Source organism: Octopus bimaculoides, chromosome 22 (genome assembly GCF_001194135.2).
Source record: "Octopus bimaculoides isolate UCB-OBI-ISO-001 chromosome 22, ASM119413v2, whole genome shotgun sequence".
In the NCBI taxonomy this organism is placed as follows: domain Eukaryota; kingdom Metazoa; phylum Mollusca; class Cephalopoda; order Octopoda; family Octopodidae; genus Octopus; species Octopus bimaculoides.
Genome location: NC_069002.1, coordinates 27,741,197 through 27,755,581, shown reverse-complemented (window position 1 = coordinate 27,755,581; position 14,385 = coordinate 27,741,197). Strand labels below are relative to the sequence as shown.

Genomic DNA, 14,385 nt, shown 5'->3' with positions numbered 1-14,385 from the left:
CTTACTTGACTGGTACTCATTTTATCAATCCTGAAAGGATGAAAGGCAAAGTTGACCATGACAGAATTTGAACTCAGTACCTGAAGACAGAGGAAATGCTGTTAAGCATTTTGCCTGGCATGCTAACAGTTCTGCCAGCTCGCTGCCTTAGATACCCATCTAAATTAACGAGTTGACACAACTGCAAATGTACGTGGCCTTGGTCCTTTTCCTGCAGTTGTTTATGTAAGGGATAAGATTTCTTTGTAAAGTAGAAAATAAAGCAGTGAAGGGTTTCAAAGCAGATCTGAAGCAACGAAAGGAACAATACCAATTGTGTTGTGAAGAGAAATTGAAGCTTTGTGGGATACAGGGTTTAAATAAATAAAGATGTGTGAAGATCAATTAAACAAAAGACTGTTATTCTTTCTCTACTCTTTCTGTTACCTTGCATTAGATTCAGTCATTGGACTTCAACTATGGGGCAGGCATGACTGTTGTAAGAAGCTTGCTTCCCAATCACATGGGTCCGGGTTCAGTTCAACTGTGTGGCACCTCAAGCAAGTGTCTTCTACTGTAGCTCTGGGCTGATCAAAGCCTTGTGAGTGGATTTCATAGATGGAAACTGAAAGAAACATGTATACAGAGAGAGAGAGAGAGTAATAACAATAATAGTTGGATGGAATTTATAGCCATTTAATGCATCACTACGTATGTTTCATTAAATGTATATACATTCCATCCAAGGATTATTGTTATTATTATTATATTTATCCTACATTGTATCGGTACAGCTTGATGCAACCCCCAAAAACTGGTTCACCAGTCAGCATCATTAGACTGTGGCCAGCATAATGGAATAGGAGCTTTATTGGCATATTCAAAACGTTTCTCCATAAACGGATTTAAAAGATATGTGTGTGTGTGTGTGTGTTTGTGTCTCCTTCTCTTGCTATTGTGTGATTTTTGTAAATGGCTGTGATTCATTTCTAATATTCTGCCAAAAAACATGTCTGGCTATCAGGAAACATTACCTTGCTCGGAAATGGATGAGGGTTGGCAACAGGAAGGCCATCTGGTGATAGAAAATGAGCCTCAGAAAACTCTGTCCAACCCATGTAAGCATGGGAAAGTGAACGATAACCCCTTTCGTTAACATATTTCTGTTGAAATACACTGCGTTTGGTATATATAATAAGATGATATTACTTAAAATATTAAAAAAATATTGAAAATATTGAAAATATTAAAATGTATACTGTCCTTTAAGAGTTTGTAAAAGTAATCCCTCCTATAATTTGGAGAATTCATATTTTTCATTTGTGGAAATTTTAAATGATATATATTTTTTTATAAAAAGTTTAAAATATTTGTATATATTTTTATTTCCACTCTAGTTGGTGTCCAGAAACAACCGGAAATAACAAATATGTCAAGGCACTGTTTCCATTACTGTTTGATGCTTCAACAGAATATTTGGTTGACATGGTAGGTTCCTATATTTTTACTTCATTTCCACCGAAAAAATGAAATTATCTGAAATAATTCAAAATATGTTAGTCTTCTACATGTACTAATTAAAATATGTAACTGTGATCTTCCGCATCTAGATGTTCTCTTAGTTCTAATCTCAACAATTAGCTCCCACAAAATGTTGAATTAGTAAATTGTCTACTTGTTTCTAGAATTTAGAAAATAACATAATTGTATTAAAAATATGTTTTATTTTTTATGAGAGTTCCAATAAAAGAATATAAATTTTTGTTTATATAACCCTTTTATTACCATATTGTTAAAATAGACTGCTTTTGTCTCGATCAGTTTTTGAAAATAACTTTGTCATTAAATTGATGTTTGGTATATAAATTAGCGTTGAATGTTGATGGAAGATTTTAATTCAGATTATTTTAAAATGTGAAGTTTGTATCATAGAACAAGAGGCAGTCTTGAGAACCTAGGTATCAGAAGGATTCAGTGTGGGACCTACTGATTTGTTCAATGTTATATGGATGTAGAACTTGCTATTTAGCTCAATATTGTTTAGATCCTTTGTTAGCACATTTCTTTTAAAATACACTGTTTTTGTTTCAATCAATTTTTAAAATAATGAATTCAATAACATGATTTTGTCATTGAACTAGGAACATAAATTGAGATGAAAGTTTTTAATGGCCGGTTTTAACCTTTTAGCTTTTAAACCGGCCATATCCAGCCATAATATTTTACCTGTTTTATGCTCAAACTGGCTTGATTGGGCCTCTCACTCATGCCCTACAATACCATTCTAAAAATAAGCAATTGCATTATCAAAATATCAAAGATATGAGATAATGTTTAATTAATTCAAAAGAATGTGAATTGAATGCTAAAGGGTTAATTTAGATTTCTTTAGAACAAAGTTTTTGCAAAAGAACTGCGGATGGTCACATGTTGGTTTCAAAAGGTGTTAATGTTTGTGCTTATTTTCATGTCTATAACGGAACTGACATACCATATGTTTATGCTACTTGTTATCTAATAGCTTTTCAGGGTTCAATCCCATTGTACATCATCACAACCTTAGATCAACCCATGTCTTGTGATTGCCATTGGGTAGACGTACATTAAGGATGAGCATGCTTTATGCTTGTCCTTCAGCGAGAACCTTATTTTGTTACATAGTGTCACACCACCACATACCCTTTGAATGTCTTTTGTAGGGTTCATTCATCATCATCATCATCATCATCGTTTAACGTCCGCTTTCCATGCTAGCATGGGTTGGACGATTTGACTGAGGACTGGTGAAACCGGATGGCAACACCAGGCTCCAGTCTGATTTGGCAGAGTTTCTACAGCTGGATGCCCTTCCTAACGCCAACCACTCAGAGAGTGTAGTGGGTGCTTTTACGTGTCACCCGCACGAAAACGGCCACGCAGTTGTAAATATTGGGGCTAAGATTCCAGGCAGAAGATATTGTGGTTTTGTCTTCCTTTTATCTCTTCAGACTGCAAATATCATTGATGATATCCTTTCTCCTCTCATTAAACCCTAAAATACAAAAATGTATACATAACCTACTTAGATGCATACAGTTTTTATTCCATTCATTTCTGTTTATTTATTTTAGGTAACAATGTCATTGGAAAGATTTCTTGGTGAAGGAGAAGGGGAGAAATTCATCATGAAAACTTACCTGTATGTGCTGGAGGTTTGTCAAGAGCTTCTCATTGAACACACAAATGAATTAAGGTATGTATACATGAATACATAGTAGAACTTATCAGTATTCTTGCAAGGAAATTTTATTATATGTAATATTGTGATTTCAGTTTTTAGTTTTATTAGTGGAAGGCATGGCTCTGTGGTTGTTTGCTTCCCAACCACTTGGTTTCGGTCTCATTGTGTGGCATCTTGGGCAAGTGTTTTTTTTTTTTTTACAGCCCCTGGTGAACCAAAGCCTTGTGAGTGGATTTGGTTGACAGATACTGAAAAATGACCATACTATATGTGTGTGTGTTTGTGTGTTAGCATCTGTTTGCCGTGACAACATGTGATAGCTGTAAATGGGGTTGCTATCATGCAAGTAGTGTCCTGTTTCCAGTCTTCTATGAGAACTTGTCTGGCCATGGGGTGGAAATATTACCTTGCTCGGAAACAGGTGAAGGTTGGTGATAAGAACGGCTTCTGGCTGTAGAAAATCTGCTTCAACAAATTTCATCCAACCCTTGCTAGCATGGAAAAGTGGATATTAAAATGATGATGATGATGGGAAATTGTGTGTTTCAGCAGCAGCAGCATCATATCACCACCATCATCATCATATATCTGTTTTTCATGCTGGCATGGGTTAGACAAAAGGAGCTTGGGCAGCTCTCTGGCTTGCCTGCTCCTTTCACTTTTGGCATGGTTTCTATGGCTGGATGCCCTTCCTAATGCCAGTAACTTCACAGTGTGCTGGCTGCTTTTTTTTTACATGGCACCTGCATGAGTGCTTTGATACAAAAAATACTGTTTTGATGGATCTGTAATTTTGAACAGAATCTTAGTAGGTACTTTATTAGCTGTTTCTATTTTCAAATTTATTAATAAGGGTAGAAATTGATATTAATCAATTAAAACCAGTGGTCTAGCATATTAAAAAAATCCGAAGATTAAAATTATATTACATACAAAAATAAGAGGAATGACCAGCAAAAGTGGACTCCTATATGCTAGAAATAGATGCCGAATCATCTAACCACGAAAAATATGTTCTCAGTAAAAATCTTGCCCTTTTACAGTCTGTTGTGTCGCTAAATTTTTTCTGAGAACATATTTTTCGTGGTTAGATGATTCGGCATCTATTTCTAGCATATAGGAGTCCACTTTTGCTGGTCATTCCTCTTATTTTTGTATGTCTCTATTTTCTGTACAAATAATTCAATGTCATTATTTTGTTTGTGTCTTCTTTTTATCAGTGGCTTGGATGAAAAAATATTTGTGGACTGCTTGAAATTCATGGATAGTCACCTTGAAAAAACTGCTGGAAAAAAAGCTTTTGAAAAATTTTATATTGAAACAGGAGGTAAAATAGATTTCATTTCTAAAACATTATTTACGTAGACTGCAGAAATATGTCTGAACTTAACCATTGTTCCACAGCAACAGCCAATACTTATTTATCTACAGACATCAGTTCCCGGTCTCATGTTTTTGTGTGAAATGTTGTATTACAGAAGTCATTACAGGACCCATTATGCAAATTCTACTGGGGTTTTTTTCCTATACAACATAAGGAAATTTGACTCAAAGATTTACATTTATTTATTGTTATATCAGCTAATCTCCTTCATGTGCTAGAGCTGTTGTAATGAACTGTAAAGTAAGAGTTGTTCTGATTATTTTAATGTATCTTGTATTATGGAGTTGAACTGTAAATTATTTTACCTTGACTGGATTCTCAATGCTTTCTGAATCAATTGAACAGTGAATGTCTTTGTAAATGCTTGTTGAAGATTATTGATATGAGTGGTTGGCGTTAGGAAGGGCATCCAGCTGTAGAAACTCTGCCAAATTAGATTGGAGCCTGGTGTTGCCATCCGGTTTCACCAGTCCTCAGTCAAATCGTCCAACCCATGCTAGCATGGAAAGCGGACGTTAAACGATGATGATGTACAGAACAAAGTTCTGTCCTTCGTTAGCATAATTAATAAATATACTGATCTAAAAATTAGCCCTAGATGATGTATTTACAAACAGAACACAGGCATGTTACTGGCAGGCAGATGGTCCTGGTTGTGGTAACTCTACTTGACTAATGAATAAGTTTTGCTTCTACCTGTTTTAGTGATTAACCATTAGAAAGACATCTGACTTAACAAAAGGGGGTCTCCAAAAATGTATAAATATAAAGATCCTCTCGGCTATGCTGACCCAGAAAACTTGGCTTAATTGAAATAGGACAAGTTTTAGGGTAGGATCATGTAAAAGAAGCTAATGGAACAAGATTTATAGACAGTTAATTATACTTTGAACCTTTTTGCTGCTGAAATCAGATATTTCCACTCAAAATTTCATTAGCCTCAATTGTGGAAAGCAGTTTATATCATTGTTTAACGTCTGCTTTCCATGCTAGCATGGGTTGGATGGTTTGACATGTAGCTGGCCGGCTGGGAGCTGCCCAGACTACAATTGTTTATATATTGTTTGGTTGGCATTAGGAAGGGCATCCAGCTGTAGAAACTCTGCCAGACCAGATTGGAGCCTGGTGCAGCCATCTGGTTCGTCAGTCCTCAGTCAAATCGTCCAACCCATGCTAGCATGGAAGGCGGACGTTAAGCGATGATGATGATAATGCTAATCTTGTCTTTTGTTGAGGAATGTCGTGTTTGAAACTACTTTCTGTTGAGACATGTCAAGTTTATTGAAGCAGTGTGACTTGTAGAAAATACCAATTCTATTTTTTTGGAAGATATTTAACATCATTGCTGGAATAACCATAAAATTTAACTTCACAGCAAAAGGGTTAAACAAAGCTATCAAATATGTAATGACATATTTTTGATATCTTTATTAAACTGACTAATTTTTCATTCTAGATTTATGTGGTCTGCTTCTGGCTGCTGCTAATTTATCACCCCAGTTTGCAACAAAGATTTTGAAGTTTTTCAATAAATTATTCATGCTTGGTGAGTAGACACAAATTATTTTGTCTGAATTAAATTAACACTTTAGCGTTTACACAAGCCTCATCCAGCCTATATACTCTTCGTGTTTTATGTTGAAACTGACCAGATCCTACCTCTCATACCTGTTCTACAATGTTATTCTGAAATAGTCATATTATTGAAATGTTGAAGTTATGACATAATATATGATTAATTCAGAATAATTATCTGGTTTAGAGATTTTAGTAATGTAATTGTTTATTGCTAGAATGATCTTGTAAGGTTAGTGTGAGAGGCCAGTTTGAACATAAAACAGGTAAAATATTTGCACTGGATGTGGCCAAAAGGGATATGCTAAAGGGTTAAAACCAGGGAAATTGTATTTCATTTAAATTGTATTCTTTTTTTTAAATATTTTCAGCTGAAAAAAATCCAAATGATAAAGACTATGAATCCTTGTGTGGCTGCTTAACAAAACTGGCCTCTGTTGATATAACAACACTACAGACGTGGTTATGGAAAATTGCTTTGACTTCACCCCAGGTAACTTTCTCTTTTACTTAAGCATGGCCAGTTACTAAGTTATAGAACTTTGGTTTGTTCCGAGTTTTTCTGTTAAAACATTTAATGTACGAGGGGGTGCTGAAAAGTTCCTAGCTTTAAGTGTATTATGAAAGGCCTGGTTGGAGGCCCAACTTTCCAGTTTTTTTACAGGGCTTAGAAAAACTGCATGACCACTGCAATAAGTGTGTGAATCTGAGAGGGGATTATGTTGGGTAAAATCTTAATTAACTGATCCTCCTGTATTTTCTTTTACTCAATACCAAGAACTTTTCAGTACCCTCTCATATATACTGTGGAACTCCATAGCATTGCAGAAAAGGTTTTCCAGAGATATTGCCAGCAGTGGTAGAACCACTGGGAGAAATGTGTGAACTCCCAAGGGCAGTGTTTTGAGGCTGATTAAATAAAATGTGTGAAATGTACAAAAAAATTTTTTCTTTCTTTTGCTCAAAGGTCAGATACTTCTTAAACGCACTTTGTATTTATACTGTTTTTTGTAATTTTTTTTCCTTTAGAGTTATTTGTATTTAAAATTCAGTACTTACTGTTAAATGAAAAAACTTAACTATTTTAGGATTCTACTGAAGAAGCTGCAATGAAAGAAAACAGAATGCTGCTCCAGAGCCTGACTGGTTTCTTTGTTAAAGACAAAAGGTAAAGTTTATTTGAATCATTTCGTGTTCCTCAATGCTTTCATTTTGTTTAATCAAATGACTATTTTTTTGCATATATTTTTTACACTTTCAGCTGATTCACTTAAGTTAATAAATAAATAAATATATATATATATATATATATATATATATATATATATATATAGGTTTGACTTTAAACATGAAATCTATTTTCTATTGACTGCAATTTGTGGTGTCCAACTTATGATTGTATAATTGAAAACGAAGATTGTTTTCAATATTTTGGTAATTCTCCACAGGATTTAGTTGTATTCAGTAAATATTAGCCATCTCGGTTTGAATATTCTCCAGTGCAATATCTTTCTCTTTTAGCAATAGCAAACCTCCTCTCATCAAACCAGTTCTATTCCTTTCTTGCAGAGGAAAGGAGTCTTGTGAGGAATTAATGTTATCATAACTGACACCAAAGCATATTGAAAAGGTCAGTCTTTGGTTGCGTTGCTTTACATTTGTCATCCGAATGGATGAGAACGCATCCTTATCATTGACCCCTGGACATTACTTTCATGAGTCCTTGGACTCATAGGATTGGTTACCCGGTTTGCATAGCACATAAGTGATAGAGATCACATTTCCCCTGGATTGGATACCATTCTGTCACAGGTTGTTCATTTACAGCTGAGTGGGCTGCAGCAATGTGAAATGAAGTGTTTTGCTCAAGAACACAATGCTATCATTAGTGCAACGCCCTAAGTGAAGTTTGCCGTTTCAAATAGATGGGAGATGCATGTCGTTGCTATAATGCAAAAGTGTTATAAGTCCAAAACGTTGCTTTTTCAGAAAATGATAAAACTGTTTCACCATTCCATAGCGAAACCGTTGTACAATTTTTGATATCTTGGCATCTGAAGCAGCTGGAGATACGATAGTTTGACCAAAAGAACTGGCTATTACAAGCAAAAATAAATATTGAAAAAAATGCATTTGGCCAAATTTGGACATACAACAGTTTAACATAATAGCAATGATATGTATTTGTAGATTAGAAATGATCAAGTGAAAATGACTTTAATATAAAATGTAAAGTAATTTAAGCAGTCCAAAAAAATTTGTTCAATATCAAACTGAACTTATTTGAAAAACTATAGAAAATGTATTGGAGATCTGTTATTGCTGTTGTTTTTACAAATAATGAGAAAATTTTTGATGCATAGAATCTTTTAGAAACAAAGATATAATTATATATATATATATATTTTTTTATATTTCAGTCCAGTCAGTGAGAAAGTAGCTCAAACAATTCTTGTCACATTAATTCCAATGGGCACAAAAATTCTAGCTTCCAATAATGATAGTCAAGGTTTCTCTGATCTTGTCAGTGTAATGAGATCTTTAGCTGGAGCTGGTCAGGGAAGTGGTCACAAAGCACTGTTCCAGGCTGCTGTTGGATGGTTGGAGACTTGGTAAGTTGTACTTTTTATGCTGTTAACTCTTTAACTCTGATGATGTTTGCAAATCCAAAATAACGCAGTATACTCTCCCCCCATCAGGTTCAAAAGGCAAATATTTTTTTTTACTTTATCCACTGCGTGGGTTGGTTAGTTGGCACTCCATCGCTTATGACGTCGAGGGTTCCAGTTGATCCGATCAACGGAACAGCCTGCTCGTGAAATTAACGTGCAAGTGGCTGAGCACTCCACAGACACGTGTACCCTTAACGTAGTTCTCGGGGATATTCAGCGTGACACAGTGTGACAAGGCTGACCCTTTGAATTACAGGCACAACAGAAACAGGAAGTAAGAGTGAGAGAAAGTTGTGGTGGAAGAGTACAGCAGGGTTCGCTACCATCCCCTGCCGGAGCCTCGTGGAGCTTTTAGGTGTTTTCGCTCAATAAACACTCACATCGCCCGGTCTGGGAATCAAAACCGCGATCCTATGACCGCGAGTCCGCTGCCCTAACCACACTGCGTGGGTAAACACTTGCAAATAAAGAATTTTTTATCATTAAAATGTTGCAGAAGTAATTTTATTCACTTTAGAATATAATTTTTTTTTTAATACAGCATAAAATTAAATGAATATGTAACAAACACAGCAAATAAGTAGTAAAATAGTGACGTAAATGAGCTGTATATTTCATTTTGAAACAGCTTGTAGATTTTGTCATGATCCTTCTTTGACTGCAAGAACACAAGTATATCATCGATACAAACATACGTCTTTGAAATTTCAGAAAAATGTGTCATAGAGTTTACTAGTTCCTCAGAAACAGATTTCATTCTGAAGGAATTCTTTTGAAAACAAATCAAGTTTGGATAGTTTTACTTTTCAAAACACTCCTTACTGTCATTCAAATCTATCAAATAATACACTGTATTATCTCATTTCTTCACAACCACCAAGCTATTAACATAGTCATTTGGTTTCTGAAGAGCTAAAATCCACCGAGTTACTTGGTGTTATATAATAATACCATATGACTCAGTGGATTTTAGTCTTACATTACAAGCTAAAGTTGATATTATTTGAAGCTCTACAGTAATTATCTGATCACCTTAAAAAACACCAAAACCTTCAAAAACATCTGCTAACTTTTCTTATACATTTGCAAGGCTTAATGCTGTTTGTGTTGGAAGTTCTTCAACCTCTTTGAAATAATTAAAACATTTATGCAATCTTCACTGCCAATTGTCTCTTAAATATGGCAGTCTGTATGAAACCTGTAGAAATAGTATACTTCTTGTATGTACCACTGCTAGTTAGTTCTACAGGTGTCATGATTTGTAAAAGACTAGTATTTCTTCTTTATTAATAACTTAAAGTAATTTCTCAGTAACAATCATTGATAACACTGTGTGCCTGAGTCTAATAATTCTTCATAATTATTCTTCAATCATTGATAGATATACCCACATATATTTACCACTATTTAGTATGTCCACAAATAATGCACCTGTTTTCCTGGTGGTTAATTAAATTATTTGGTTTCATGATTGAATATTACACTCAATGAAATGTAATGTCACAGACAAGTATAATGACAGATAATAATAATCTGAAGTATTAACGTTAATAGTAATTAATCTGAGATGTGTTACAAGAATTTGGGGGGGGGGGACTAGGAAAAGTTAATTAGTATACCAAGAAATTATGCATTCGTTTATATTGATATAATTTTCGCTCCACATACTGGAATTAAAATTGAATGCAATCTTACATTTAGCTTCAATGCTTTAATGTTTCTTAACATTTATTTCAGTTATTCTCACCTCTCTCAAAAAGATGTCATGGAAAAAATCAAAGAAAATGTGAAATCTGGAAAGGTAAAATTCTTTTAATCAATTGTGACCAAGAGAAAAGGAAAAATAAAAAAATAAATTCTGTTTTTTTTTTTTTTTCTATTTCATTGTTTGTCATTGTTCAAGCCAGAAGGCTGGCATTTTTCTTTTGGTTAATTTTAACTTTGTAGTGAAATTTAAACATCTATATTCTTATTTTAAATCTCTTTTCTACTTGAGGTAGGGTTGTTAGGAATAATTTTTATATTCAGAAGTCCTTACCAATAGATCTTGTCTGGAGCAAATCTGACTTTGTTTTGTCAAAGTACCCCCACACACATCAATGGTTCTATTAAGGTTTGAACTTATTACAGTGTAGTCATTAATCTAGCACTTGAACTGTAAAGCTATTTGTTGTTCATTCCTCTACTGCTCTTACGAGAAAACAAAAATTCACACCTGAAGTCTTTCTTATCAGGCAGAGATTCTCTTTCTAATAGATATCCTACAAGACAAACACAAACAATTAAATTATTTTAATATATTTTAGTGTAAATTAAATTAATATAAATTAATTTGATTTAACATAAGTTTAATTTGATTTAAATTAATATAAATTAAATGAAAATATTCATTGTATACAGTGCTGTTTGTAAACAGGGATGATTTAGTGGGTTACTGTATAGATTGACAAATGTCTTCCTTAAAGTATATTGATATATTTATTTTGAGAAATTTTATAAAATATATGTTTATTCGGGATAACTATCGAAGATATTCATGTCTACACAACTTATTTTTCCTGTGGTCTGCATTTCCAGCAGAATACTTAATCCCAAAGTCTCCTGTTAGTCAAATTCTCATGGCAATAAAACAATTCGCTATCAATTTTATGTGGTAGGTCTCAATCATTCCACACTTGACAAATTGCTATAAACTTCTGTTAGTCCTAACATCTTTCAGTAATAACATAAAATAATCAAGTTTGGGGTCTTCTTTATTCTTACGTACATCACTTTTTCTTGTTTTGTTTTTGTAGCATCTGTCCATCTTGGATGCAATGTGTTCCTTGCTTTCTCACGTGGGAGAGGTGCTCAGTGCACTCAAGAGAAATTCTGAAAGGTAAATTCAGATACATACATAGTTTGATTTTTGTGTTCTGGCACCCCATCACTATCATCTTGATCTTCTTTCCAGCTACTCCTGCCCACCATTGTATGATGCAAGGTAGCCATGTATCTCCTCTATAGAGAGACACCTGCGCTTGTCCCTCTATTATACTTAAATCTCTCGACACCTGACATAAAACTATTAATCCTCTCCCTTTCAACACCCTCAAGGGGGCCTTTTCTTTTTCTTGTTCTTTCTTGTACTTGACAACCTTACTAACGCTGTCACACTTTAACCTTTCATTATCTGACACAAGAGCCCCCTCCTCCTCTCAAAATTCCTTGTCTTGCAAGTTACTTGGTGATCCTGCCACTGTTAGTGCCACTTAAAAAGCATCCAGTCCACACTGAAGTGGTTGGTATTTAGAAGGGCATCCAGTTGTAAAAACCATACCAAAACTGACCTCGCCTGTGCTGGTGCCATGTAAAAAGCACTCAGTCCACTCTATGGGGTGATTGGTGTTTAGGAAGGGCATCCAGTTGTAAAGGCTATGCCAAAACCAACACAGTAGCCTGGGGGTAGTCTTCTACCTGGCCTGCTCCTGTCAAACCGTCTGACCCATGCTTGCATGGAAGGCAGACGTTAAATGATGATGATGAAGAGCATCCAGCCACCATTCCAAAGCTGATATAGAAACTCAGTGCAACCCTGTGGCTTGCTGAATTCTATCAGACTCTCCAACTCATGTCAGCATGGAAACCAGATTTTAAATATTGAAGATGGTAATGCTGATTTATTCATCTAATATGTTTTATAAATGCAATGAAGTTGAAATGTTTAGAGAATCTTTTTTCAAGAGTGTTTTACAAGCAACCTGCACAATAGAGAATATTATATTCTCATTGACATTAACATCATTATCATCGAATTGTTTATTTTTGTTTTCCTCACTCGTTAAGATAGGTTTAATGGTTCTGCGGCAAAACCTCTTTCTGCACATTTTGATCTCTAATGAAGTTCTTCAGTCGATACATTTGATGATCATTGTTAGCCTTTTATTATGTCTGGACATCTTTCATGTTGTCAACTCCTGAATCCGGTGACTGATTCAGATAACTTTATGGTGTTAAAAAAAACCCCCCCAAAAAACCCACCATAAACCAAAATATGTAATTCAACTGAAGAAACGTTATGTATTCTAAAAGAGAGACTTAAAATCTTCCTAGTAGAAAAAGAGTGGGGCATGAAAACTTATGCGAATAACAACAGGGACTGTTGCCATAAGGGTTCCCTTCTGAGAAAGAGCAAAGAACCACCCAATTTCCCCAGTTGAAAGCGAGGAGTATTTGTATTGGTAATTTAAGTCAATAAAATTTGCCAAAAGTGAATTCAAGAAAATTTCATATGTATTGGTTTGTAAAGCAATTTCTATGAATTAACTGTAAACAGTGTAAAATAATTGTCATCACCATTTAATGTCCATGTTCCCTGCTGGCATGAGTTGGACAGCTTGACAGAATCTGATGGGGCCAATGACTACCCTTTTGCTCCAATGTCTGCTTTGGCAGGGTTTCTGCAATTGGATGCATCTTCCTAATACCAGCCACTTTACAGAGTGTACTGGGTACTTTTTTTGTGGTACTAGCACTAGTAAGATTGCAATGTAGTTTGCAAGACTAAGATCCCCATAGACTGAGTGGTGCTACAGTAGAGAGGGAGGTAACATTATGCGATAAGATGTGGGGTTGAAGTTTGAGAGAACAGACCGGAACAGATTTGTTGCTGTAGAGGAGCTGCATGGCTACTCATGTTATAGAGGAGAGGGTGGGAATCATTAGGTATGAGACACCTGTCTGTATAACTTTATTAACTATCCCAAGTGCTAATTGTGTATCCTACCTCACCAGATATGTTGAGCGTCCCTGCAACTATTCCTGATGAACCTACAGCTTTTCCTTTCTGCATGCCTTTAATCATTTGATCTACCATGCTGCTCTCAACTTGAATTGTTGGTCTCTCCTTGTAGGGTCAGCATGAGGAGAATTGCTGTTCTCTCTCTGTATGGTCAACATGAGAAGGCCCCTCTTTATCCCATGCATTTTACATGTTCAGTAAGCTCTTATAATAGCACTTCCGCACCATTTCCTTGTGTATAATTTGGTTTTATGACTGTAAAAGGTTTCGGGTTTTCCTCTTGGAGTTATCAAGTTGGTTCTAACGTGTCTGTTTTTTTTGTTTTCTTTTACAGAGGTGGAGCCACTTCCCCTCCAATAGACCATGATGCTACAACTGCACAGGTAAGAAAAAATCAGATTAGAGCAGAGTTTGGTAAACTGTCATTTACTCCTTTCAAGGAATCATTTGATAACCTATTCACCTCCATCATTTTTGAAATATTGATTTCAAATTTTGACAAAAAGGCCTGCAAATTCGGGGCCGGGGCTATGTCTGTTACATCAGCTCCAGTACTCAACTGGTATGTATTTTATCAACCCAGAAAAGATGGAAGGCACAGTAGACCTAGGCAGAACTTGAGCTCAGCGTAAAGATGGCCAGAATGCTACTAAACATTTTGCCTGGCATGCTAACAATTCGGCCAGCTCACCACCTTAATTTCTGAAATAATATTTATCATCATCATCGTTAACATCCGTTTTCCATGCTGGCATGGGGTGGACTGGCAAGCCAG

At 35.3% G+C, this 14,385-nt stretch overlaps 1 protein-coding gene across 1 annotated transcript in view; it reads left to right on the top strand.

Moving 5' to 3' along the window:
• LOC106881733 (E3 ubiquitin-protein ligase UBR4-like) overlaps window positions 1–14,385 on the top strand; it is a 218,633-nt gene that overhangs the window by 59,089 nt on the left and 145,159 nt on the right. Inside the window, exons 24-33 of the mRNA XM_052975666.1 lie at window positions 1,377–1,467; window positions 3,090–3,211; window positions 4,420–4,526; window positions 6,040–6,129; window positions 6,530–6,651; window positions 7,247–7,326; window positions 8,579–8,770; window positions 10,568–10,631; window positions 11,626–11,708; window positions 13,945–14,238. Of these exons, the coding sequence (XP_052831626.1) occupies window positions 1,377–1,467; window positions 3,090–3,211; window positions 4,420–4,526; window positions 6,040–6,129; window positions 6,530–6,651; window positions 7,247–7,326; window positions 8,579–8,770; window positions 10,568–10,631; window positions 11,626–11,708; window positions 13,945–14,238 (1,245 nt within the window). The remainder of the gene's footprint in view (window positions 1–1,376; window positions 1,468–3,089; window positions 3,212–4,419; window positions 4,527–6,039; window positions 6,130–6,529; window positions 6,652–7,246; window positions 7,327–8,578; window positions 8,771–10,567; window positions 10,632–11,625; window positions 11,709–13,944; window positions 14,239–14,385) is intronic.